Source organism: Clupea harengus, unplaced genomic scaffold (genome assembly GCF_900700415.2).
Source record: "Clupea harengus unplaced genomic scaffold, Ch_v2.0.2, whole genome shotgun sequence".
Lineage (NCBI taxonomy): Eukaryota > Metazoa > Chordata > Actinopteri > Clupeiformes > Clupeidae > Clupea > Clupea harengus.
Genome location: NW_024879941.1, coordinates 25,614 through 49,941, shown reverse-complemented (window position 1 = coordinate 49,941; position 24,328 = coordinate 25,614). Strand labels below are relative to the sequence as shown.

At 44.9% G+C, this 24,328-nt stretch overlaps 2 protein-coding genes across 4 annotated transcripts; both read left to right on the top strand.

The window, feature by feature from the left end:
• Window positions 1–465: 465 nt before the first annotated feature.
• LOC122130838 (kinesin-like protein KIF1B) lies at window positions 466–16,584 on the top strand. 3 transcript variants are annotated; one of them, XM_042705634.1, is made up of 24 exons: window positions 466–513; window positions 832–917; window positions 1,383–1,512; window positions 2,205–2,346; window positions 2,485–2,575; window positions 3,040–3,158; window positions 3,493–3,548; window positions 4,483–4,683; window positions 5,963–6,071; window positions 6,217–6,283; window positions 6,413–6,497; window positions 6,700–6,805; window positions 7,357–7,383; window positions 8,694–8,808; window positions 9,045–9,178; window positions 9,330–9,391; window positions 9,702–9,847; window positions 10,312–10,554; window positions 10,738–10,809; window positions 10,998–11,119; window positions 11,372–11,524; window positions 11,769–11,961; window positions 12,635–12,753; window positions 12,997–16,584. In XM_042705634.1, exons 3-24 carry the CDS (start codon window positions 1,404–1,406, stop codon window positions 13,037–13,039), a joined length of 2,514 nt encoding a protein of 837 aa, XP_042561568.1. In that variant the 5' UTR covers window positions 466–513; window positions 832–917; window positions 1,383–1,403; the 3' UTR covers window positions 13,040–16,584. The 3 variants fall into 3 exon arrangements, with proteins under 3 accessions (XP_042561568.1, XP_042561569.1, XP_042561567.1); XM_042705635.1 differs by lacking the exon at window positions 4,483–4,683 and having other exon boundaries at window positions 10,312–10,584; XM_042705633.1 differs by lacking the exons at window positions 466–513; window positions 7,357–7,383 and having other exon boundaries at window positions 10,312–10,584.
• A 521-nt stretch (window positions 16,585–17,105) lies between these two features.
• Window positions 17,106–24,327, top strand: pgd (phosphogluconate dehydrogenase). Its single transcript, XM_042705636.1, has 13 exons — window positions 17,106–17,247; window positions 18,060–18,135; window positions 18,262–18,441; window positions 18,563–18,628; window positions 18,717–18,835; window positions 19,066–19,135; window positions 19,224–19,358; window positions 19,518–19,707; window positions 21,430–21,560; window positions 21,743–21,876; window positions 22,610–22,709; window positions 23,080–23,202; window positions 23,647–24,327. The coding sequence occupies exons 1-13, from the start codon at window positions 17,153–17,155 to the stop codon at window positions 23,764–23,766; spliced, it is 1,539 nt and encodes a 512-aa protein (XP_042561570.1). The 5' UTR covers window positions 17,106–17,152; the 3' UTR covers window positions 23,767–24,327.
• Window position 24,328: the final 1 nt, after the last annotated feature.

The following is a 24,328-nucleotide window of genomic DNA, read 5'->3' as shown; positions in this document are numbered from 1 at the left end:
CAGACTCAATGACCCTTTTAATTATTTTTACCTTATTTTATTTTACTGCTTTTGGTTGTCAAATTTACCATACTGTATCTCCATTTTTTGCTTTTGTTTAGAATTGTGTATAACTTTTTTTGTTGTCATGTTAATCCATTTTCCAATACGCTCATGGCCATTCTAATGAAATGAACAATGCTTTGCTCTTTCTGTGACTGGGTTTGAGTCATAGCAAGTAACAGTAGACATGCTACATTGTAATTGAGTCTTGTGTGCTTGTCCTAATGACTTTGTTTCTTTGACGTGCTCTAACTACATTAGAGTAGAGTCTGTGTGTGTGTGTGTGTGTGTGTGTCTGTGTGTGTATATATGTACTTACAGCTAAAGAGTTTCTCTGCTCTGCCTCCTTCAGGGCCTTTGTGTACCTGAGCAACCTGCTATACTCCGTCCCCCTGGTTCACCGCGTTGCCATAGTAACCGAGAAGGGCGATGTGCGGGGCTTTCTGCGTGTAGGGGTCCAGGCCATCGCAGGTCAGTGCTGCTCCCCTCTCTGAGGACCCTGCTTCTGTGGTGTGCTTGTGATCTGCAGTGGATAGATTCATCTGGCTCTCCTCAGAAAGCAGACCACGCCCTCCATCATACATGTCTAGAATTATTTCAGAGTTGGCTGTGTGTCATTTGGTTGTGCATGAAAACATTGTACTACACACTAAATGTAATGAGTATTGATGTTCAACACTAAAGGCTAACCATGAAGCAATACTATTTTGTGCGTGTGAGTTGACGCCTTTCAGAGAATGATTAGTGCAAACGAGCAGTGTGGTTTATTGTCTTGTTAACTCTTCGCAGCTGATGAGGAAGCTCCAGACTACGGGTCAGGAGTGAGGCAGTCAGGCACAGCTAAGATCTCTTTCGACGATGAGTACTTCAAAAAGGTGAGCTGGAATGACCAACTGTTTCTTTTTACAATTCATTACATCTTGTTTGTAACATTCCACAATTTCGATTCTCCTTCTCTAAGGAGTTCTTTCGGAAAGATTTCAGATAATGACGCATAAGATTACAGGGACTGGGGGCCTTTTACTGCAGAGGCATATTGAGTGGAGTTCAGGCCTCAGTCCTAAAGTTCAGTTGAACAAATAGATCCTGTCATTTCTATTAGCCTGTGCTGCTATCCATTCACTGGCTGCTTTATCACTTGTTGTGCCAGTGGACAGCTGAGACGATTACCATGTTTAACACTTCTCTCTCTCTCTCTCTTTCTCTCTGTCTTTCTTTCTCTCTCTCCCTGTCTTTCCATCTTTCCATGTCTCTCTTGTGTACTTCCACTCTCCATCTTTCTCCCCCTTTGTCCTTCTTCCTCCCTCTCTCCGTCCCTCCCTCCTTCCCTCCCCGCACAGGCCGATTTCTCCACCACGGCCATGACCCGCTCTGGGCTCTCTCTGGAGGAGCTACGATTTGTGGAGGGCCAGGGTCAGAGTTCAGAGATCATCACGCCCTCGGAAGAGATGAACAGGATAAATGAAATGGGTAGGTGCCTGCTCAGTGTAAGGGCCTGCAGGCAGATGTCCCTATCGAAGGCCCAGACATGACCGTGGCTCGCCTGATTAACTTTACGAGACATTGTGTGAGATATGCGGGGAATAAAGTTCATGATTATGATAATTAGCTGGAAGTGGAGTGCAGGTGCCTTGTCCAAAACCTCCGAGGCTTTTCCTGTTCAATAGTGGCCCTGTGTCTCAAAATACTTCACAGTTACAGTTAACTGTCAGTGTAAGTTGTGCAGTGCATGTACAGTAACTGTAAGTGTCACAGTTAACTTACTTTCTTGTTGAAGTAAAGCTAGTGTCATCATAAATGCTGTGGTTTGGTATGCCTTCAGTGGTGCTACTGTCATGTTCCCACTATGAAGAAAACTCTGGTCTTCTGCTGCCCACTTAAATAAAACATGACCAAAGGATATTTTCAGCTCAGGAACATGATGAGTGTGCGGTATTTCTGAGAGTGCCTAAGCCAACCAGCCCAAAGTCATGTTGTCTTTATAGTTTTTAATAAAACGGATTTTAACTGTATATTGAATTATGACAAAAAAAAAATGTCCTTACCTTGCATTCCTGTAGATTTTAAATTGCTTTTTGAATTATTAATGAAATGTTGTTAGAATCTGTTAAAAGTATGTTTGGACTCATTTCTGAGCTGTGTGTGTGTTTTATCCCTGGCAGACCTGAAGCTGGGGAACGTGGAGGGGAAGCTGGAGGTTCTGGCCGGGCAGCTGGAGGTGGGCAGCATCTTCACCTTCCGCGTGACCGTCCTGCAGGCTAGTGGCATCCTGCCCGAGTACGCCGACATCTTCTGCCAGTTCAAGTGAGTCCGTCACCACTGTCACTTGTTGCTATGGCAAACCGCCATGATCTTAGGTGGGTTTGGGTGAGGTGTTTTTTTTTTAGGGGGGAGGGGGTTTCCATGAGGTAACCAGTACTCTGGTTCTGTGTTCTCCCACAGCTTCCTGCACCGCCATGATGAGGCCTTCTCCACAGAGCCCCTGAAGAACACAGGCAAAGGCACCCCACTGGGCTTCTACCATGTACAGAATGTGAGTGACTCAGCCCATGTGTCTGCACTATCTGTGAGCGTGTCGAAGCGTGAGGGAGGAAAAGAGGGAGATATAACTTCATAGAGTGAGCGAGAGAAAGAAAGAGAAAACTTCTCAGAGAGAGAGAGAGAGAGAGAATACTGAAGTGAGGTTGAAAAGCGAGAAGGAGGACCCAGAAGCCCACAGCAGTGTGAAGAAATAAATAGCAAAACACAGGGAGCATCAATATCCCTGCCCTGAAAATGTCATCACAATACACCCACCACACTAAAGCAAAAAAAAATATATATATATCTGTGAAGAAGTGGTTTGACCTGCAAGGCAAGGGCAGTGTTTTATATAAGCAGCTTTTGGCCGTCGCCAGTGTTTCAGTGTAATACACACTCTGATCCCGTGTTATTAATCTAGGTGCAAAGGTGGCGCAATCCCTGTTGACCTGAGCTCTCTCCTCTACCCCAAAACAGATCTCTGTGGAGGTGACCGAGTCTTTCATCGAGTACATCAAGACCAAGCCCATCGTGTTCGAGGTGTTCGGCCACTATCAGCAGCACCCGTTCCACCTGCATGGCCAGGAGCTCATCAGGTAGGCCAGGCTCTGCCCCGTGTCCACCCCCTCCCCAATACAGCACACCTGGATCTGGAAACCAAGCCCAAATGTGTTAGGGTCACTGCAGGAGAATAATGTGTTGGCTAACTATCCCCTGTCCATCTAAGTTAAAAATAGAATTTGGGAGAGCAAGATAGCATATTTATGGTCAAGAACAAAAAGCAGTGTGTGTGTGTGGACAGTGAACATCCGATAAGGACACGTCATATTTCAGTGCACTTTTGCGTCGCATCTGGTCATAAATAAGCAATCCCATTCCTCAGATGCATTTATTAATAAGCCCTAATGACTATTCTCTTTGCCCCCTCAGCCCTCAGCAAACCTCCAGGAAGTATTACCCCCCACCTATGCCTCTGTCCAAACCAGGTATGTAACCAGAGCTTTAGGTTTTTTCCCCCTATTTTCCCCCCCTCAAACCCGCGTCATAAGTATACATGTTCATAAGTATGCTTGTGCTCTTATGGAAAATTGAAAAAGAACTATGTCCTGCCCTTTGTGCAGTTCCCCAGCCAAGGCAGGGCTATGGAGTGGAGTGAGGAATCTGCTATTTGCATAATTAAACACACGCTTTGAATAATCCCGGCCCCGAGCAGTCTCTCCCATTTCCATGCTGAGCATTATCATAAGTAATTACATGATTCATTAAAGCGGGACGAGGGCGAGATCAAGTGCTGAAAGGGCGGGTCTCTTCTCCTCTCCTCCATCTCACGGGTGCTTCCTGCTCACAAAGGGGGGGTTCAGGGGCCGCAGGTTGTGTGCCTGAGCCCAGGGAGGAACCACGCTCCCCCCCCCCCCCCCCCAGCACTGGAGGTTGGCGAGGTACATCAGAGAATCAAACACAAGCATAAGGGATGTTGCCATGAGCGCAATTGTGATCTCGTGTGTGTGTGGGTGTGTGAAAATCCCCATCTCTACATTCCGCTCCTGTGTAATCTTGATTTACAGCCAGGTGGACGAGTTCACAGCCTTACCGAAGGCACCATCCAAACAAAAGAAAGAGGGAAGAGATTGACTGTCTGCAGTCCATGATATCAGTGGTGTCTGGAGAACCATACCAGACACTGCATTAAAAAACTGATTTTATGGCCTAAGTGCATTACCCTGGAATGAAATTTCCTTTCATCACTGCCCTGTATCTTCCCCCATTATTTTTCATTTCATGAGACTTGCATGATTAATGTTTATTTTATTCTTTTTCCATTCTTTTTCCCCCCCTTCACCCACCCTGTACCCGTCACTTGCAACTAACCCCAAATCCCCCCTCATGTTGCCATAACTCACGCCCCTCCGCCCACGTCAGACCATGCCAGAAAGATCGAGCTGATCAGGTACCTGATGACCGGGTATGTGCACGGGCAGGTGTTGGACACGCTCTCGGAGCATGCCAACGCCCTGGCCTCCTCCGCCGTGGCCAGCCTGGAGGATGGTGCCGACCAGCTCTCCCACTTCCCCTTCCTGCCCGTGCACAACATCCAGGCCCAGGCCGTGCCCCGGCACGACGGTTGGTACAGCTTGGCACACTCGACGGCGTAGAGAGAGAACGCTGCCTCCGTGTAGTTCCGCCCCGTGATGTGTGCTTAGTGTGCCCTGTGGCTGTATCCCAAAGGGCCTGCTCCCGCTGCTCTGTAGTACCTCATAATCCCTCACACACAGCAGCAGCTCATAGGCCTTTTTAATGTGGCTCTCAATTTCTATGCCAATGAAATGGTATAGAACTCTACTGAAAAGCTTAACTATTGTTAACTATTAACAAAACTATTGTTGAACTTCTGAAGGGTTATCATTATGAGCTGATGCAGTATATCATGGAGCTAGAGGCAGGTTCCCTCATAAAGAAAGAAGGAATAAAAAAGGGATCAGTTTCTTTCGCTGCTTTATCCCTTCTTTAGACTCCCCCTCTCACCTGGTGGTAGCGTTAGATACTAGCGTTCCCAGTGTTGGCAGCTGTCTTGTGTCATTGTGGCCCGTGTTGCAGACTCTTTGATGTCTCATTCCCTCAGTAATGCCGTTTGAAGTCAGATGTTTTGTGTGGAGGGGCTGCCTTCTCCGTGTTCGCTAGCTAAGTCGATCCCACAGACACGGGATTCCCTAGTAGTCTCCAGATTTCTTTTCCATGACAGATACAAAATGAAATTGTGGTGTTCTACAAATTCCATTTTATCTTCATGATGACTATACACAGGGCTGCACTAGAGATTCTGGATGCAAAAACAAAGGGCTCAGCGTGGCTTCCTAGTTAGCCGCTGGCATAAACCATGTCAGGCCATATTGATTTTACTGGGCTGCAGACCATCTGTGAATCCGATACAGACTAATAACAGACATTTCCTTTAAGCCCCCCCACCACCACCACCACCACCACCACCATTTACCATCACCATCCATTTTCCCCTGTTATCTCCCATCTTAGCTCCTCTCAGCCCCTCAAGTTAGTAACCCCTTAGCAGCATGGGAGATGTTTAGTTGGTCTTTCCTGTCTGTCACAGAAATGGCCTTACAATGTAGTGTGACCATCAACTGTATATACAGTCATTGAGTGTGACAGCCAGAATAGATTTTGGCAAGTTACTCTCGCACCATCAATGGCAGTTTAATAAATTGAATTAGGCAGCGTTGTGGCCTGGGAAAGGTTTACTGCATGTTCCTGTGAGCCTTGTTTCCACTGGTTTGTGACCCTTACTGAAGCACAGTCAGAGGTCTGTCTTCTCCACAGGGGGGAAGTGTTATTTCCCCCCCCTTTCTGGTTGGTTTCTCATGCGTTGTTCTCTCTATCTTGCCAGTCCCCGCTACAAAGCTGAACACCATCAGCAAGTCCAACCTGGGCCAGTGTGTGAGCAAGTACGACCTGCTTGTGTGGTTTGAGATCAGCGAACTGGAGCCCACTGGAGAGTAAGCATGACCTGAACCACAGCCAGCTCAAAATGCAATAAAATAAAATCAATTCTGGTCTTATATAAACTGACTTAGCGGACATAGCTTCACATTCAGCAGAGGGTCATTAAAGGTTTAATGTTCTTGTGTTATATTCTCCCAGGTACATCCCAGCTGTAGTGGATCACTCAGGTGGCATGCCTTGCCACGGAACTTACCTGCTGCACCAGGTTAGTGCCCCCTAGTGGAGGGGAGGACACATGTCATGCACTCTTTTTGAAAATACCTCTGGTAGATATGATAACGGCCATGTCAGTACACTGGTTGGGAAATGCAATGCGTTGTGTTTTGTGACTCAGGGTATCCAGCGTAGGATAACGGTCACCCTCATCCATGAGAAGGGCAGTGAGCTGCACTGGAAGGACGTCAGGGAGCTGGTGGTCGGTGCGTATTACCTGTTTCACCTCCGCCCCCCCCCCCCCCCCTCTTCCTCTGTGTCTGATTCTGCGTGTGGTTAGGGAGTGCTGCCAAACAGCACTCTCCTTTCTGGATTTTGCCATGTTTTTCATCTGCCATGTTATATATAAATATCATAGTAAATGATATGACTAAGAGTGTGCCTAATGATCAATCATTGCTTGAACAGGTCGAATTAGGAACAAGACAGAGGTGGATGACACTGCTGCAGATGCAGTCCTGTCGCTCAACATCATATCAGCCAAAAACATCAAGTCCTCTCACAACTCCAACAGGTACTCAACACACCTCTTCACTCCTATTAAAGCCTCCTTTCAATGTAGACATTCATGTCGCAGGATCTGCTTTTTACTGCAGCAGATCGATTTTGGATAAGGAGAATACATACTCTGAATAATTGCATTATCATGGCTAATTTGTCATGGACCCACATTCATTTCTAATTTTAGTTGCGCTGGTGATTATGATTAAGATTAGGACATTTTGTAGTCAGGAAAGGCATATTTTTACCATCATGGCTGTGGTCCAGAGGGAACTGCAGAGCAATGCTCCTCAGACAAGAGTGACACCTGGTGGTCAAAAACCAATTTGAAACTCCATTTCTTCTCGTGTTATTTATTTTGTCTGTATGTTTGCGCTCATGCGTTTGTCTTGTGTCTTGTCTTGCCTTTTTGATGATGTTTTCGTTTTTCTATCTCATTTAATGCAATGATTTGCTCTCTTGATTTGTACATTTTCTGTTGCCTGACATGTCTGCTTTTTGTCTCTTCTGTTCTGTCCTGTTCTTTTCTTTCTCCTGCTGCGCCTGGACTCACTTTTTGCTCAGACTCTGTATTGATAAGGATATTCCTAGGTACTTGTGACATAAAGCACTTTCTAGGAAAAGTTCTTTATGCTCCTCCCCGGACCTGATAGTCATACTAGAAGTGTTGGGTAGTTAACCTTTATTAACATGGCAGCTGTCCATCTGTGTTCCTGCCATGTCCCTTTGCAGTGCTGGGCACGGTTTGCTCAAGTGCAGTTGGCCAATGCAGTTATGTGTCTGCCAAGATCAGCAGTCGTATAAATGCAAAAAATCAGAAGCACTGTGCCAGCACTGAAGTAACCCTTTCATCATATCAGTAGTCCATCGGAAATGAATGATACTTTATGCTTGTCGTATATCTGTATCGTAAATGTTGTGGTCTGCTGCTGTGCAGCATGTTTTTGGTGCTGAGACAGCCTGGACAGGCTCAGTGATGGAGACGGAGAGAGAAAGAGAGAGGGAGAGGGGAGGGAGAGATAGAGAGAGAAAGACTGACTGACCGACTATCTGACTGACTGACTGACTGACTGAGGATGAGTCATCAGTACAGAATTCATCACTCTACCTTTAGTTGCTGTGTGTGTCTAGTCAGTCAAATGCACACACACACACACACACACACACACACACACACACACACACACACACACACACACACACACACACACACACACACAGTCATAGTCATTGTTTTTGACAGCTACGAATTTCATTGTTGCTCTCTCTCAGGCTCTGTCTCTGACTGTGATCCATTCCTTTGCTCACACGCCCATATGATTACCCACAATTACACTCAGTCCTAAAGCTTTATGATGTGACAACTCCTGAAACTTTGCAGGGTGTGTGTCATCTCTCGGCTTGTTAATGTGCTATTCATAATGGCATTGACCATCAGCAAAGGCCTATCAATGTCATCATACCTTTACTGCTGCCACTGGCAGTCCTGTTTGTCCTGTAGTCACTAGGAACATTAGTGTAGCAATACAATGAAGAAGTTAAGACTATTTCATAAGAAGGGTTTTTGCAAAAAAGGAATATGGCTTCCTTTCCCCCTCATTATTTGTGTACACATTTCCCCAGCTCCCTTGTGAAATAGCCAACAGGCAAAGGTAGGCCACTGACTGTGGCACTCATGACACCACTGAAATACCCTTTTCATTTCCCTTCACGCTAGTTCCCTTTGGTCTTAAATAGATATTTTCAGTCATGAAAAGGAACAGTTTTTTAGCTATCTTGTTTCAAAGAAACATTGAAACAAACATGTTGATAGTCAGATGGAGATAATGGAGATTATCCCAAAAGATCATATTATCCATGTGTAGACCAAAGACTCTAAATGTTTCCTCTGTCATCTTCAGAACCTTCTACCGATTTGAGGCCGTGTGGGACAGCTCTCTGCACAACTCTCTCCTGCTCAACCGCGTCACCCCATACGGAGAGAAGATCTATATGACCCTGTCTGCCTACCTGGAGGTCAGTTCACTCTCCCGCGGGTCCATTCTCATGTCCACACGTTAGATAAAAACGTATCTTCTTAAGCTTCTTTTGGATGACATTAAAAGCAGCCAAGTAACAGTCAGGTGTTGTTCTTCATTGTTGTGTGGTATTTCACACGATTGTCTTTCCCCTTTGAGGTACCTTTACAATTCCTACTAATCTAAACTGGTGATTTCTCTATGTGTGCTTATAAAATGTGCTTTCTCCCACAGCTTGACCACTGCATCCAGCCAGCCATCATTACCAAAGACATCTGCATGGTGTTCTACTCCCGAGACGCCAAAATCTCCCCTCCCCGATCACTGCGGAACCTCTTTGGCACCGGCTACTCCAAGACTCCCGATTGGTATGCAGATCAATATCAGTACAGATCTGCTGTATTTCTTCTGCACAATATAGCCCAAACCCAAAGCCTCACATTCATCACACACTCTCTCTCTCTCTCTCTCTCTCTCTCTCTCCCTCCCTCTCTCTCTGTCTCTCTCTCTCTCCCACAGCAATAGGGTGACTGGTATCTATGAGCTGAGCTTGTGCAAGATGTCTGACACCGGAAGCCCAGGTGAGATCTCTCACCATTAGTCTTTACTTGGGCCTCAGGCTGGTTCTCATGCAGTAGGCATTCATTTTCTTCTGTTCCCTGTGAGATCAATATTTGGATGTTTTTAGTTCTGACTTTGTGATTGATTGCATGTGTGCGTGTGTGTGTGTGTGTGTGTGTGTGTGTGTGTGTGTGTGTGTGTGTGTGTGTGTGTGTATGTATGGTATTGGCAGGAATGGAGGGCAAAATTATCGTTCACTGTGTTTGGCTGAGCAATTGTACTGACGACGGTACTGCATGTACTGATCATGTAAGTAATATCCTGTTGTAGGCATGCAGCGGAGGAGACGGAAGGTGCTGGACACATCTGTGGCGTACGTGCGTGGCGAGGAGAACCTGGCCGGCTGGAGGCCCCGAGGGGACAGCCTGATCCTGGAGCACCAGTGGGAGCTGGAGAAACTGGAGCAGTTGCATGAGGTGGGGACAGAATATCAGAGGTCACACACATACATAAATACATGCAAACATACATACATACATACATACATACCGGTACATACATACATACATGCACACATGCACACATACATACACACACACACACACACACACATTTCTTAAAACACCTGGTGAACATAATCGGTTAATGCAGTCAACTAGTCCGGAGAATATTTCGACCTAGGCAGTACCATGCAACACATATGCACACGTGTGAATACTTATTTAAAACCATTCACGCTCTTCACACATTCACAGAAACTAGTGTCAACTAGTCAGGGGCATTTTGTCAGACAGCGTAGTACCACCACGCAAGACACAATCTAAGGCTTTTCACCGGTTATCCTCTATGTAAAACCACTCACGGCCTCATATCACTCACACCCCCTCTTCCATGTCTCCTTCGCCTTCTCCTCTCCTCTGCCCCTGGCCTCGTCCTGCAGGTGGAGAAGACGCGTCACCTGCTCCTGCTCCGCGAGAAGCTGGCAGAGACGGCGCCCCACAAGTCCCTGAGCGAGTCTCTGTCCCCCAGCATGAGCAGCGGGACCCTCAGCACCTCCACCAGCATCTCGTCGCAGATTTCCAGCACCACCTTCGAGAGCGCCATCACACCCAGTGAGAGCAGTGGCTACGACTCGGCCGACATCGAGAGCCTGGTGGATCGAGAGAAGGAGCTGGCCACCAAGGTGGGGCAAGAGAAGACTCTTGTTCATACTGTATGTATGCTTTCGTCAAGTCTAGGGAGATGTAAATGTTTCATTAGCATTTTTTTTCTCTTAATTTACTCCTTATCTGCCATGTGACGTGTACATGGTATTACGGGTTAGAATCTTGTCAGTAATGTTTGACATTTATCAATGCTTTTTCAGTGCCTCCGTCTCATGATGCACACCTTCAACAGTGAGTACAACCAGGTGTGCAACAGCATCAGTGACTGCAAGGTAAGCTTCACAGGCCAACTCAGCAGTGAATCCTAATTAGTATCACTTCTCCTGATGAACACTCACTCACTGTATCTATCTGTATGTGTATCTGTCTCTTTTCCTGTGTATTAATGTGACCCTTCTCGCTCTGTCCCTTTTCTGTCTACGTCTCTCTGGCGCCTGCTGCGTGCCCTCCTCTATGCCAGCTCTCAGACATCTCCCCCATGGGCCGCGACCCCTCCATCACCAGCTTCAGCAGTGCCACCCTCACCCCCTCCTCCACCTGCCCCTCGCTGTCCGACTCCCGCTGCAGCTCCATGGATCAGAAGTAAGCAACATGCACGTGCAGCACACCCACAGACAAATTAGTTGTACTCTATTTAAAGCAGGCTCAGGTATTTTACTTCATTTAATGTTGCTCAAAGCAGCAGACACGGAGCAGGAAATAATTGCACATCGTCACACTGCTGTGGCTGTGGCTGCGGCTGTGATTTCACAAACAAGCAGCGACACTAGAACGCCGTTTTATCTCTCCTGCACAATGTCTAATGTATTCTCTCTTCCCGTCCTATTTCGCCAGGACTCCTGAGCCCAACTCGCGTGCCTCCAGCCCTGGCTGTTCGGACTATGAGAACTTCCCTATGGTGCCCACCCTGGAGACGTCCTACCTGGCCCGCGCCGGCAAGCACGAGTTCCTCAACCTGGTGCCCAACATAGAGGAGATGAGGCCAGGGTGAGTCCTCACCTGATTTGGCAGATGCACTTGACTATGTTTTAATCCAACAGTGCGGCTGTCATACTGAAACTGTTCTGTTCTGAAGGCAACAGTAAAAATACTAGCCCGTGTGTGCATCAGTTGTTCAGATCTGCTGAGAGAACTGGATGGTTGAAACTATCCAATGAATAGCTGCTGAATATGTGTTGGGTTGTGCTTTTTCAAAGTTCTCTTTCTGAACTGTATGGCTTTCTCCGCTCAGGTCTGTGGTGTCCAAGAAGGGATTCCTGTGCTTCATGGAGCCGCGCTCCAACTCGTGGGTGAAGCACTTTGTGGTGGTGCGCCGGCCCTACGTCTTCATCTACAACAGCGACAAGGACCCCGTGGAGAGGGGGGTGCTCAACCTGTCCACGGCCCAGGTGGAGTACAGCGAGGACCAGCAGGCCATGCTCAAGGTGAGGCCTGGACCACACAACTGAGCCCGTCAGCCAGTGGTTACTCTTCCTTCCAGACCATTAGTTACAAATCATTAAGTCTGTGGCATTGAGGCACAGGCAGGGGACCTGCATTTAAACCTGCCTATCCTGATTGCCTGAATATCTAATAGAACCATCTCTCCATGTGGCAGCGTAGGGATATTTGAACCACAGCTCACCCTGTAAAGATCAGGGCGATTTAATATGCATTGGATCATGAAATCTTTCACAGTCGTAAATTCACTTGGACATATTTGTACAGATAAAAAGATGAAAACAGCTGTGGGTTTTGAACATAGGTTGACCAGCCTAATGTCTAACCAAGCAGTTGGATTTATTTAACATCTGTGGCAATTGTTTGCACTGAAAATGAATATTCACTCTCAAATTGCATATATTAAGGTGAAACAAAGTTCATGTGGCATCAAAAGAAATCTATGACGCACAAGAGCTTTGAAAACCGCAAAAGGATAGGATAAGCAGCAAAGGATATCATTAAATCTTTCACAGTTGTATACTTTTTTTCACTTTTTAATTTCATGTATCTGTTGTTGCGTAAGTGGACTGCAGACAAAACAATCTGTGAATTAGAAATTAATTTCTTGTCCTCATAACAATTGCACAATTTGGTTTTCCACCTTCTGTCTCCCAGACTCCCAACACATTTGCTGTGTGCACCAAGCACAGAGGGATCCTGCTGCAGGCCAACAATGACAAAGACATGAACGACTGGCTGTACGCGTTTAACCCACTGCTGGCAGGAACAATAAGGTAAACACTCCCCTAAGTGACTGAATTAAGGGTGGGGTTAGAATAATCTTAAAATCACTATTCAAAGGTGCCGGTAGTCTGGCTGCTTCAGGCCATGATTCCCTCTAGGCTTTGTTAACATTTGCTGTGTGCACCAAGCACAGAGGGATCCTGCTGCTGTGTTTTTGTATTTTTGTTATGCGTCATGGATTCACTCCCATTAACCTCTGTGTTTTTTTTGTTTGTTTTTGTTTCCCTGATTAGGTCAAAGTTGGCGAGAAGGCGTTCTGGCTTGATGAAGAACTAACAGGCCTCCTCAGAGTACACCTCTTCCTCTGGCTGGCCTTTGACATAACAAAGTGTTAACACTTATTAATCTTTGTGATTATTGAAGTTTTTTTTTTTTTCTCTTGTACGTTGACCTGTGGCTTACGTCTCTTCTCCAGCAAATGAACTTTATTTTTAAGTTCCAAAATATCCTGCTCTGTTCTCCTTCCCCCTCCCCCCTCTTCACTCCTCTTTCTCCTCTCGATGTCTCTCCCTGCCTTTCGTGTTTTCATTTGGATTTGCCCTGGTCCCCCCCCTCTCTTGATTTCTATCCCCCCCCCCCTCTCATTATTTGTCATAACAGGAAAAAAACCTTCTAGCTAGTAGCATGTTGTAGTAGTCTATTTGTGTGTGCACGGATCTTCAGATCAGACTTTCTCTTCGCTCTCGTTTTTGTTTTGTTTTTTTATTCATCTGTAGAGATCGTCCTCATCAGTGTTACCCGTCAGGCAGGATCCCATGTCTGTTTGCATGGAAACAGCAGCAGTGCTCAGGGGTTGGCTAGGTTTGCTTACTAAAAAAAACAATGGCACTACCAGTACCCGCCAACCCCCTCACTCATTACTGATGAGAAATCGTAGAAAACTGAAAAAAACTGAAAATAAGAGAGCGAGTCCTCTCGCCTCAATGTAAAATGAAGTGTTGGCTTAAGAAACGTTGCTGCTAGTGATTTTGAGAAGACCTCATGGAATCTAGCTTTTACATCATTTAAATAGACTCGCTGAATTAGGAGCTCTAAAGGGGCCTCTCTTTTTCTCCAATGTTACTGCAACATTAGACATGCTATGCTATACAAGCCAACCCCTGTGACATAGGTAGCTTCCCTGTTCCTCTCTCCCTAGTCTATGTGTATATATATATGGAGAATGGTACACCACTGAGTGTTTCAGAGGGACAACAGGAGGTTTGTATGTTCATCATTGTTGCATCTTCTTTTCCTGATCGCCATTGAACAGACACCCGCCTCTACCCCAGTGCTGTTGAGCATTTCAAAGCCCTCAAAGCCAGGTTATCTGCTGTGTGCTCGACATCGTAGACATTCGACTTGCATTAAATAGCGAGACGCAGACGTACAGAAGAACAAAGACAAGACTGTGAAGGGAATGTCATTTGTACATACTTTTCAGAATTACTGTGCTTTAACCACTACTTATACAGACCAGACATTCCTTTTGCACTTTGGCTTTATTTCCCCCTTATCTTGGAATATTCCTGATAGCGAATAGTTGGGATGAAAGTAGCTCAGTGGCAGAAATATGACTTGACACCCCAGAGTTGTTGACGACAGAGGGAGAACTTCTCAAATGATCTCAGAAACCAGGGGTTTAAGAAACTGGCAACTTTTATGTGTAGTTGTTATTTAATTGAACATCATATTAACCTTGTAGTCAGGATCTGAGAGATTCCCTGTCAGCCGGTGGTATTCTCAGGCCATAGTTAGCCCCAAGTCCTAATCCCTTTGTCAGGGTAGTGTACCAGGGGCATCGAACCAGATTCCCATCTACTTTTAGAATATACACAACAGGCCAGATGGCTTTAAAGCAAATTCCTCGATTTCTAAACATTCTTGAAACGTATCCTTGTATTTCCTTATTGTACTCATACTCTTAATTTATTTTTTTATTAACACCATTGTTTTATACTACCCACTCATTCAAAGTAATCTGCAATGAAAAAAAAAACGTGTGAGAAGGGCATTTTTGTTCCTTTTTATCCAGTGATATTTAATGTTGTTTTGCACATTTAAAATGCTCATTTACCAAGCATAATGAAGTAGTGGAGATTCAGGTGGTCTCAGCACTGTCTGTTAAAAAATGGGATTTCTTTTGAAGTCGCAAATGCAAGAAGCTAATGCTAACTCTACTGTAGAGTGTGTAGTGTGGCAGTGTGGAGTGGAGACAACAAAAGGGATGAACAAAATGCTCTGAGCTTATTTTACTATTATTTTCCTGTGAAAATCCTTTCTCTGAATGCCACGTGGATCCATTAGCTGAAGCTGAATTTGCAGTTTTTATGCAGTTCTTTATTCTGTGCCACGTGAGATGTTTTTTTCTGAGGGGCACAGGCAGGGGTTGCAGGGCTCTGGCCAACCAACCAGTAGGACCTGCATTTAAACCTGCCTATCCTGATTGCCTGAATATCTAATAGAACCATCTCTCCATGTGGCAGCATAGGGATATTTGAACCACAGCTCACCCTGTAAAGATCAGGGCGATTTTAATATGCATTGGATCATGAAATCTTTCACAGTCGTAAATTCACTTGGACATTTTTGTACAGATAAAAAGATGAAAACAGCTGTGGGTTTTGAACATAGGTTGACCAGCCTAATGTCTAACCAAGCCGTTGGATTTATTTAACATCTGTGGCAATTGTTTGCGCTGAAAATGAATATTCACTCTCAAATTGCATATATTAAGGTGAAACATTTTTCATGTGGCATCAAAGCAAATCTATGACGAGCAAGATCTTTGAAAACCGTTTGAAAATGCACCAGAGCAAAGGATTTCATTGGCTTTCGAATGGCTTGGGTTACTAATGTATAGTGGACATTTCATGGACTGTATTTATTGTTTTGCATTGTATATATTAGTTTGCAGCTCTTTGCACATAATAAATGGTTCTAACTAACGGATCAAATCAAACCTGCACCTGGTTTCAGTTGTTTTTCACAGAAGGAGTGGTTGAATGGGCAGGGGTGAGAGTGGAGAGCGTGCTGTGGGACAGGTTTAGCCCGTTCACGGGGGTTCTGAATGTACTTTAAGCGTTGACCAACTCACAGTTTGTCACTAAATGGAGTGGCATGGGCTAAGATGGCACCCAAGAAACTGTTTTCTTCAGGAAATGTTAGGCTATTGTTATTATTTAAGTGCTTCCTGTTGTGTAAGACCTGTGTAAAACCAAACAGTTGGGTATCTATACCATTCAACTGTACAACACCAGATTTATTTCTGGGCCCCAAGAGGAAGGTGTTACAGGGAGTACTACTCTGTTAGATTTTCTTTTACTAATATCAGGGAGAAATAACATATGACGATTATATCAGACTTTGCCTAATTGTACACATCTACAGCTTTATGCCATTGTTTTTTCTTGTCTCATCCTTCATAATGCTTCCCATACTGCCTTTGAAATGGAAAGTTAAAGTAGCAGAAAAACAAACAAATCCATTTTCCCTTTAGAAGTAGGGGGAAAAAGAAAGAAAAATACATGAATAAAATATCACTTTCCCACTGACTTTGAGGCAAACAGAATAAAATGTAAGACATTAACATTGTACATTATTTGTCAGATTGGCTTCATTTTCATACTTATTTTGTAAATATATCCTACATGTTGTTTGGAGCTTGGATTAAAGTGTAAATATGTCTCCTGTATTTGTAATAATTATAATCCATTTGCTGTATAGCTTAGACGTGTGATGCAGATATCTTAATTCTGTGTATGGTAATCTTGCACCATTGAACTGTTTAGTGAATGAGGTAACAATAAAAAGTACAACCAGTGCATTGGCAGAATAATAAACAAAGTTGTTCTTGTGTCATTCTTAATAGCACTTTGGAGCTGAAACAATTTAGCTTTTTCTTTGGATTTATTCGCAGTCGAACTGTGATTAAATGTGAGTATAGGCTATGTGTGAATAGGTTTTGGAAAACATACATATAGAAGACTGTTTTAAGTCAGAAATTGGACAGAACAATCCTGCTTGATGAATATTTTCTTAGCTAGAACAGCTTTTTAAAAAGTCATAGTATGAATAATTTTACAATCTTTACAACCTTAGGCCTATTTCATAAGTATCCATGGTCCTTAAAGACAAGCTAAGACCAGCACACACAAGTAGGCTACTTTGACCATGCCAAAGCTTTGGATTCATTCTGATGGGTGGATACAGCTGAAACAACACTGTAAGGCCATTGACCAATGAGGTGTTTCACTCGTCTGCTCAGCGTGCCTGTACCAATGAGAGAACGAAAAGAGACTGAGGCTGTTATACGTCATGTGACAGGTCTCTTGGTAGCAGCGGTTAGCTCAGGGATGTGGGCTGGGATGTACACGCTAGCCACACCACAGGCTTGCATTGGTGCTCTGAATGAGGAAGTACGGCAAAGAAGGCGTACTACAAGTAGCTAGATCCGTGTGGGATAGTATCACTTCAAGACGGAACCCATCAGAAACCATGGCACAGTGAGTATGCTCTCTTTGGTTGCCATGTGGAATATGTCTTCTTATTTTGACACACGACATGTGCACCCATGTTCTCCCCAAGCAAGGGTCACACTGACAGGGGTAGTTATTTAAATGGATAGCCAGCAAACATTAACAATGTTTTGCTAACATCAAGCGAGTTGTAAGCTAACGTTAGCGTCAAGCTAACTTATTTAGCGAGCAGACTATTTTAAAATATCTATCAAGACTTGATTGAAATTTACGTTGTGTCACCATTTTCGTGCTATTTTCATTAGTGATAAATTAAAGATTTAAGACAAAATGTCAGTCAAATATGCAAATTGGATACTTATCAAGGCGACATTACTGAACGAGACCATGCAATATGACTTCAGAAAACGATAGAAGGCAGCTTGATCAGTGGGGGCTGAATGGGTTTGGGAGGTGCTGAAATATCACTGTAAAAAAAACTGGGATGCTCGTGTAAGCAACAATTCCTGTCAGAAGTCCTATGAAGTTTATTGGGGAAAGTGGAGCCCAAATAGCTATTGATAATAAATATAATCTACTGGTAAACCTACTGATCTTGACAGTAACCTTACTACTTGCAAATGTGAAATGTTCAGAAGTGTAGCGTATCCATGAATGACCCGCTGTCTGTTAGCCCTCGTAGTGTTTACCTGGGATAACCTTCCATTATTTTCTTGTGCCATTTCTAATATGATGAGCCAAGCATGACATGTGTTTTACACAAGTTATAGGTTAACTCGCTCTCCTTGCTGACAGTAGTGTTTGCTGGGAGGTAATGTATATATTTGTTTCCTTCACAGGGCAGATATTGCTTTGATTGGCCTGGCCGTAATGGGCCAGAATCTGATTCTGAATATGAATGACCATGGTTTTGTGGTAAGTCAAAAGCCATATTTACAACAAGTGTCCAAGTCACATTATTTTCAATGATGGTCATTCACTGAAAGCTTAAATGCCATTTTCTTTTGGGACTGTGCCTTACCTATTATTGTCTTTGCTCAGGTCTGTGCGTACAACAGGACAGTGTCCAAGGTGCACGACTTCCTGAAGAATGAGGCCAAGGGCACTAAGGTTATTGGTGCTGAGTCCCTTGAGGACATGGTGTCAAAGCTGAAGACCCCACGCCGCATCGTGCTTCTGGTTAAGGCAGGCCAGGCTGTTGACGATTTCATTGACAAACTGGTAAGTGGTGCAGCTGAAAAAAGAATTATGTATGTTTAGCAAGTGGCTTCAGAAGCTTTAATGCTTGTACTGCTGACCTTTGTTTTGATCCACCAATGACCTCATTATCCCCTCCCCTCAGGTTCCTCTTCTGGAGTCTGGCGACATCATCATCGATGGGGGTAACTCTGAATACAGAGACACAACAGTAAGTTGCCTTGAAAAGAGATTGTGAAATTCTGAAGATTTTTGCTTCTTTCTGGCAAAGACATGAGCAATGTTTTTTGGTGTTGTAGCGTCGCTGCCGGAGCCTCAAAGAGAAGAACCTGCTGTTCGTGGGCAGTGGAGTGAGTGGAGGAGAGGAAGGTGCTCGTTATGGACCATCACTGATGCCAGGGGGACACATAGAGGCCTGGTGAGTGCTAATCTAATAACATAGTTATCATCTGGCATCAGCTGGCCCGTCAGCTTATTACAATGTCGTAAATGAATGTTGTCTGGAAACCTCTGCAGAGAGCTACAATTTCCTTAATCCTGTAGTTATATACATACATGGACGAGTGACCTTATTTTTAGTACACAAATATGCTTTCAAGCAATACTTTTTTTGTTACCTGCAAAGTAATTATCTGACATTATTCACAGGCCTCACATAAAGGACATCTTCCAGAGCATTGCTGCTAAAGTGGGAACCGGAGAACCTTGTTGTGATTGGGTAAGTAGTGATGAATATATAGGGGTTTCAAATGTTTAAGCCGCAGAAGGGTGTTGCTAAATGTAACTCTTCTTCAACCATTGCGTAGGTGGGAGATGAGGGAGCAGGGCATTTCGTTAAGATGGTCCACAATGGCATTGAGTATGGAGACATGCAGCTTATTTGTGAAGCCTACCACCTCATGAAGGACGTTCTGGGAATGGACCATGACGAGATGGCACAGGTGAGTCACACCTCTTGTCTTGCGCAATCTCAGCCTTTTGTCTAGAATTGCTCTCCACTTCCCTGTTCCTTGTGCTCTTCCCGTACTATTATTGCCTTTGTGTCATTGTGTAGTTAGCGCTTTCAAGCTTGCGTCACAACCCGCCTCTCACCCACACAGGCCTTTGATGACTGGAACAAGACAGAGCTGGACTCCTTCCTCATTGAGATCACGGCCAACATCTTCAAGTACAAGGATGCCGACGGGACCCACCTGCTGCCCAAAATCCGCGACAGTGCCGGGCAGAAAGGCACGGGGAAATGGACTGCCATCTCAGCGCTGGAGTATGGCACCCCTGTGACTCTGATAGGTATGGCACTGCCCCAGACGTCTACTGCTTGGCGGCCAGAGTCGCCAGGCCGGTTAGCGTAGCCGCTGCTGCTGTGGCTCAGAATAGCAAGTGCGGTTTGAACGTGATGAATGAGACGGCCGCTTCCCCCTAAGCAGCTTGAGAGCTTTGCTGGTCGCCACCTCATTCTGATGTGACATAAGTAGGATGTTCTATTATCTCTCTTCTTGCGCTTTGGCTTCTGCTGTGGTGCCGCAGTGTCATAAATGAACCGGGCTGCGTGGTCAGTGCTTGGCTGCAAACACACATTGTCCGTGAACAACACAAGTAGACACACTGATACATTTATCCATCTCCTCAAGGATGTCTGCCCAGCTGATAAGGTTCCTTTCAGACCTGTGCCAACTTTCAGCTCTCTATCGCCCCTCAATCACGGAAAACTTTAGCCACCTAAAGCAAATGACAGGAAAAATCTCCTGACCTCATAGTTATGTGCATATGTGCAGTAGTATGAGTATCACTGGGTATGCTGTGTTTACTGGCACCAGGCTTGCATCAGTAGCGCATGAGTGTGATCGCTGTATAGGGTCCTCTCTCTGATAGAGCACAAAACGCTGGAAAACAAAAGCCTGCATTGTGCTTGAACCCCAGGGAGGGGAGAGGGCTTGTTTGTGGCAGCGTGTTTGTGGGGAAGAGAGAGAGAGAGCGCAGAGAGTGTGCAAGTGGGCACTGTACAGTGTGTGTGTGTTTTGTGTGGCTTTCAATGAGCCGCATTCCTGCAGGAGATAGGTGCTTAGTTCATGGTGACTCGGTGTTTTCCCTCTGCTCAACCTCTCCCTTTCTCTCCCTCTCAACTTTTAACCTTTATCGTTTTTGGCCTTGGGGTGGATTTTACTGTGTCATGCTTACTGGCTTTTCCTTCACTCTTGAGACACCATTGCTTTTTGTTTATTTAATTGTGGCCCACCCATTTTTACAATGGCCTGAGAAGTAGTGCTTAGTCATTGGTAACCTGAATCCTGTTGGCACCACAGCAGCAGTGACGGGGCTTGTCGTCTTGTGAAATGTAAATTAAATATTGAAGCTCATGTGTGTCCCAATGGTGAAGCAAGAACTAATGTCATCTTAATGATGAAATGATGTCTGATGTTCACTTCAATGCTGCAGGGTGGTATCAGGCCACAGAGGCATGGCCTATAGCCTGTCTCCCATAGGGCATAGTCAGTGATGAATGGACTGATGCAATCATATTGTTTGTAGGCTATTCTTCTGTCCTCATGCATGTGTTTACCTACTACCCCTGCTCTGTGAAGAGCCCTGGGACTTAGTTCATATTAAATGATCCAAATAGCATGCAGTGGTGGTAAGCATAGTCTCTATTCCCTTAGTTCTTTGGGTTTGATTATAATTACATGCACAACAAGAACTGAACTGTGAGAATATAATGTCAGAGGACAAGAGGGAGTCAAATTTTTGCCACATAATTTTGTCGTGTATGGTTTGGACCAAGAACTTTTTATATGATCTTTGATCCTGAGCTGAACCTGCCCATAAGCAAGTCTAAAACTCCACATACATTAATTATGTAGATGTGCCTTGGTAAAAAAAAAAGGGATCCACTGTTGTAAATCAGAACATACAACGTTGGTTTAAAGTTTACCAAAAACTGAATCTTGCGTTGTTAAAATGGAGAGTGTTGCCACATTTCGAGCTAAATGAGTTGCTCCGTGTGTGACCCAACAGGAGAGGCTGTCTTCGCCAGATGTCTTTCCTCTCTGAAGGAGGAGCGAGTGGAGGCCAGCAAGAGTCTCTCTGGGCCCTCCGGCTCCACATTCAGTGGGGACAAAAAACAGTTCCTGGAGGACATCAGGAAGGTACTGAATGACTCAGATTGCCCTGTTTACTTATCAGTATCTTTTCCTTAAATATCATGCCATGATTTTTCCCTGGTGGTTTAAATATTTGTAAGGTCTATAAATAATTGTGTATGCTGTTTACAGTTTCTTTATGGCCTGTGTTGATCTCAAATAAATGTGTGTGTGTGTGTTGTCCTCAGGCCCTCTACGCCTCCAAGATCATCTCGTACGCACAGGGCTTCATGCTCCTCCGGCAGGCGGCCAAAGAGTTCGGCTGGTCCCTGAACTACGGCGCCATCGCCCTGATGTGGCGAGGGGGCTGCATCATCCGCAGGTGAGTAAAGCAACACCACCGCCGTCCTCACTCTCTCGCTCACTCACTCAGACTCAGAAAGCACTATGGTGTCCATCACAGAGAGACATGCAGTCAGTCGGCCATGAGGAGGACACGCTTCGTGACTCAGCAGACCGTTCCACACTTGCCAGTCAAGTGTGGTGAGATACGCGATGCACGTTAATGACTTTACTGACAGCCAGGAGTCGACTCAAACGTGCCTCTGATTGATGTGCAGAATGAAGACCTTTTATGCTTGATGAATATGTGAATGTGGCTAGTTATTCTTATCTTTTAATAACCTATGTTTCTAGTTGTTATTGTCTATTAGTGACAACGGTGCTCTCTCTGTGGTCTTTGTCGCAAATATTAGAGGGAATAGAATAGCTATGTAACCGTTTGGACGTGAGGGAATCTAAACTCAAGCCACTGTTTTACATGTTGAGAGAATGAACTAAATGTGACACAATGAGGAAATACTTGATTTTGGTCTTCCTGTTCTAGTGTGGCGCAACAGAGTAGTAGGCATGCACAAGGAAGTGAGGGAGAAGTATGTCCAGGAAAGTCAGTCAGAGAGAAATGAGGAAATGTTGGCTTTTCATTGCAACATGAGAAATCTTCTAATCTTTCAATCTGCCCCCTGTCACACGTTCACACGTTCACATGTTCACACACTATTTCTCCATCTATCTTTACACTGCTGTAAATCTGCTGTTGTCTTGTTCCTGTCTAGTGTGTTCCTGGGTGAAATCAATAAGGCCTTTGACAGGGACCCAGAGTTGCAGAATTTGCTGCTCGACAGCTTCTTCAGTAATGCAGTGCAGGAGTGTCAGGTAAACAAAGAGGAAATATCCCAACCAGCACTATAAATACCACCAGTCCGCTCACCCAAGGAGCACTTGGCTGTTGCCGTAAATACAGTAACTGACTGTTCTTGCTGTGAAGTAGTCTGTTCTAACTTGTGACTAACAGCTGTGACTGTAAATGTTTCACCTTACCCTAGGATTCGTTGAGTGGTTACGTTGTGGCTAAATATGATAAATGAATTGTTGGATTTAATTCACTCTCTTATGTTGAATACATTGTGGCCTTAACACATTATTTCATACCTGGGTGGAGTGTGTATGCTGTTCCCATTTTCATGTGTTTTTTCTGTGTGTCTGTGTGTGTGTGTGTGTGTGTGACCGGTGTGATATGTTGTAGGAGTCCTGGCGTCGCGCTGTAAGCACCGGTGTCCAGCAGGGGATCCCCATGCCCTGTTTCACCACAGCCCTGTCCTTCTATGATGGATACAGACATGACATGCTTCCAGCCAACCTCCTGCAGGTAAAGCGAGCACGCACGCACGCACGCACACACACACACACACACACACACACACACACACACACACACACACACACACACACACACACACACACACACACACATATTTACATGCACCACAAAGGAGGACTTACACCAAAATCCCCGTCTCACCATATGGCAGGGCATGGGGATTAGAAAGTGTCACATGATCAGTCAGTCATACGTGGTGCTGGTGGTTCCTAAGGGGGGGGGGGCTGGTGGGTTAGGTGAGGATATACGTAGTAGTCAAAGGCAGGAGCTGTGACCCTGTGCATGACATTCTTTCTGAAAAACTGACCATACAGCTGAGTCAGTATTTGTTATGTATTTTGCTTACCCTCTCTCTCTCTCTTTCTTTCTTTCTTTCTTTCTTTCTCTCTCTCTCTCTTTCTCTGTGTGTGTGTGTGTGTAAAAATCCATTAGGCTCAGAGGGACTACTTCGGGGCCCACACCTATGAGCTGTTATCCAACCCTGGGACCTTCATTCACACTAACTGGACAGGCCACGGAGGAACTGTCTCCTCGTCGTCTTACAACGCCTAAAGCACTTGTACGAGGAGAGGAGTGAAAGAGAAAGCATCGCTTCCACTGAGGATCACAGGATATCACAGGATCTCACATTCCTACTGTTACACATCCATTGAGAATTACACCAACCTATCCCTATTTCTGTCAGCTTGAAGTTTCTTAAGGTGTGTTATTGCAGAGATCTATTTATGACAAGAGTGAGAGAAATCATAGTATGTACACTGAGTGCAATGTAAACATTCCCCCTAACTCCCTGGTAATGTAGAAAGATATAGATAGCTTTTGTAGGCCCTCCGTCACTGGAACAAATGTTGGAGGTTCAGGGGGGATCTATGTGTGTGTGTGTGTGTGTGTGTGTGTGTGTTTGTTTTTGTATGTATGGGAGGTATTCAAGTGGACACAGACACAAACACACACACACGCACACACACACGCACACACACTCACACACATTTGTATCTGCTGACAGGCTATGTTGCTCCAATCATGTTTGCCCCAGAGTTCACAACGTTAACCCTGGATTACGGTTAACCACCGCACTGTATTAGGCTAAATAAAGACTTCAATCCCTTCTAAT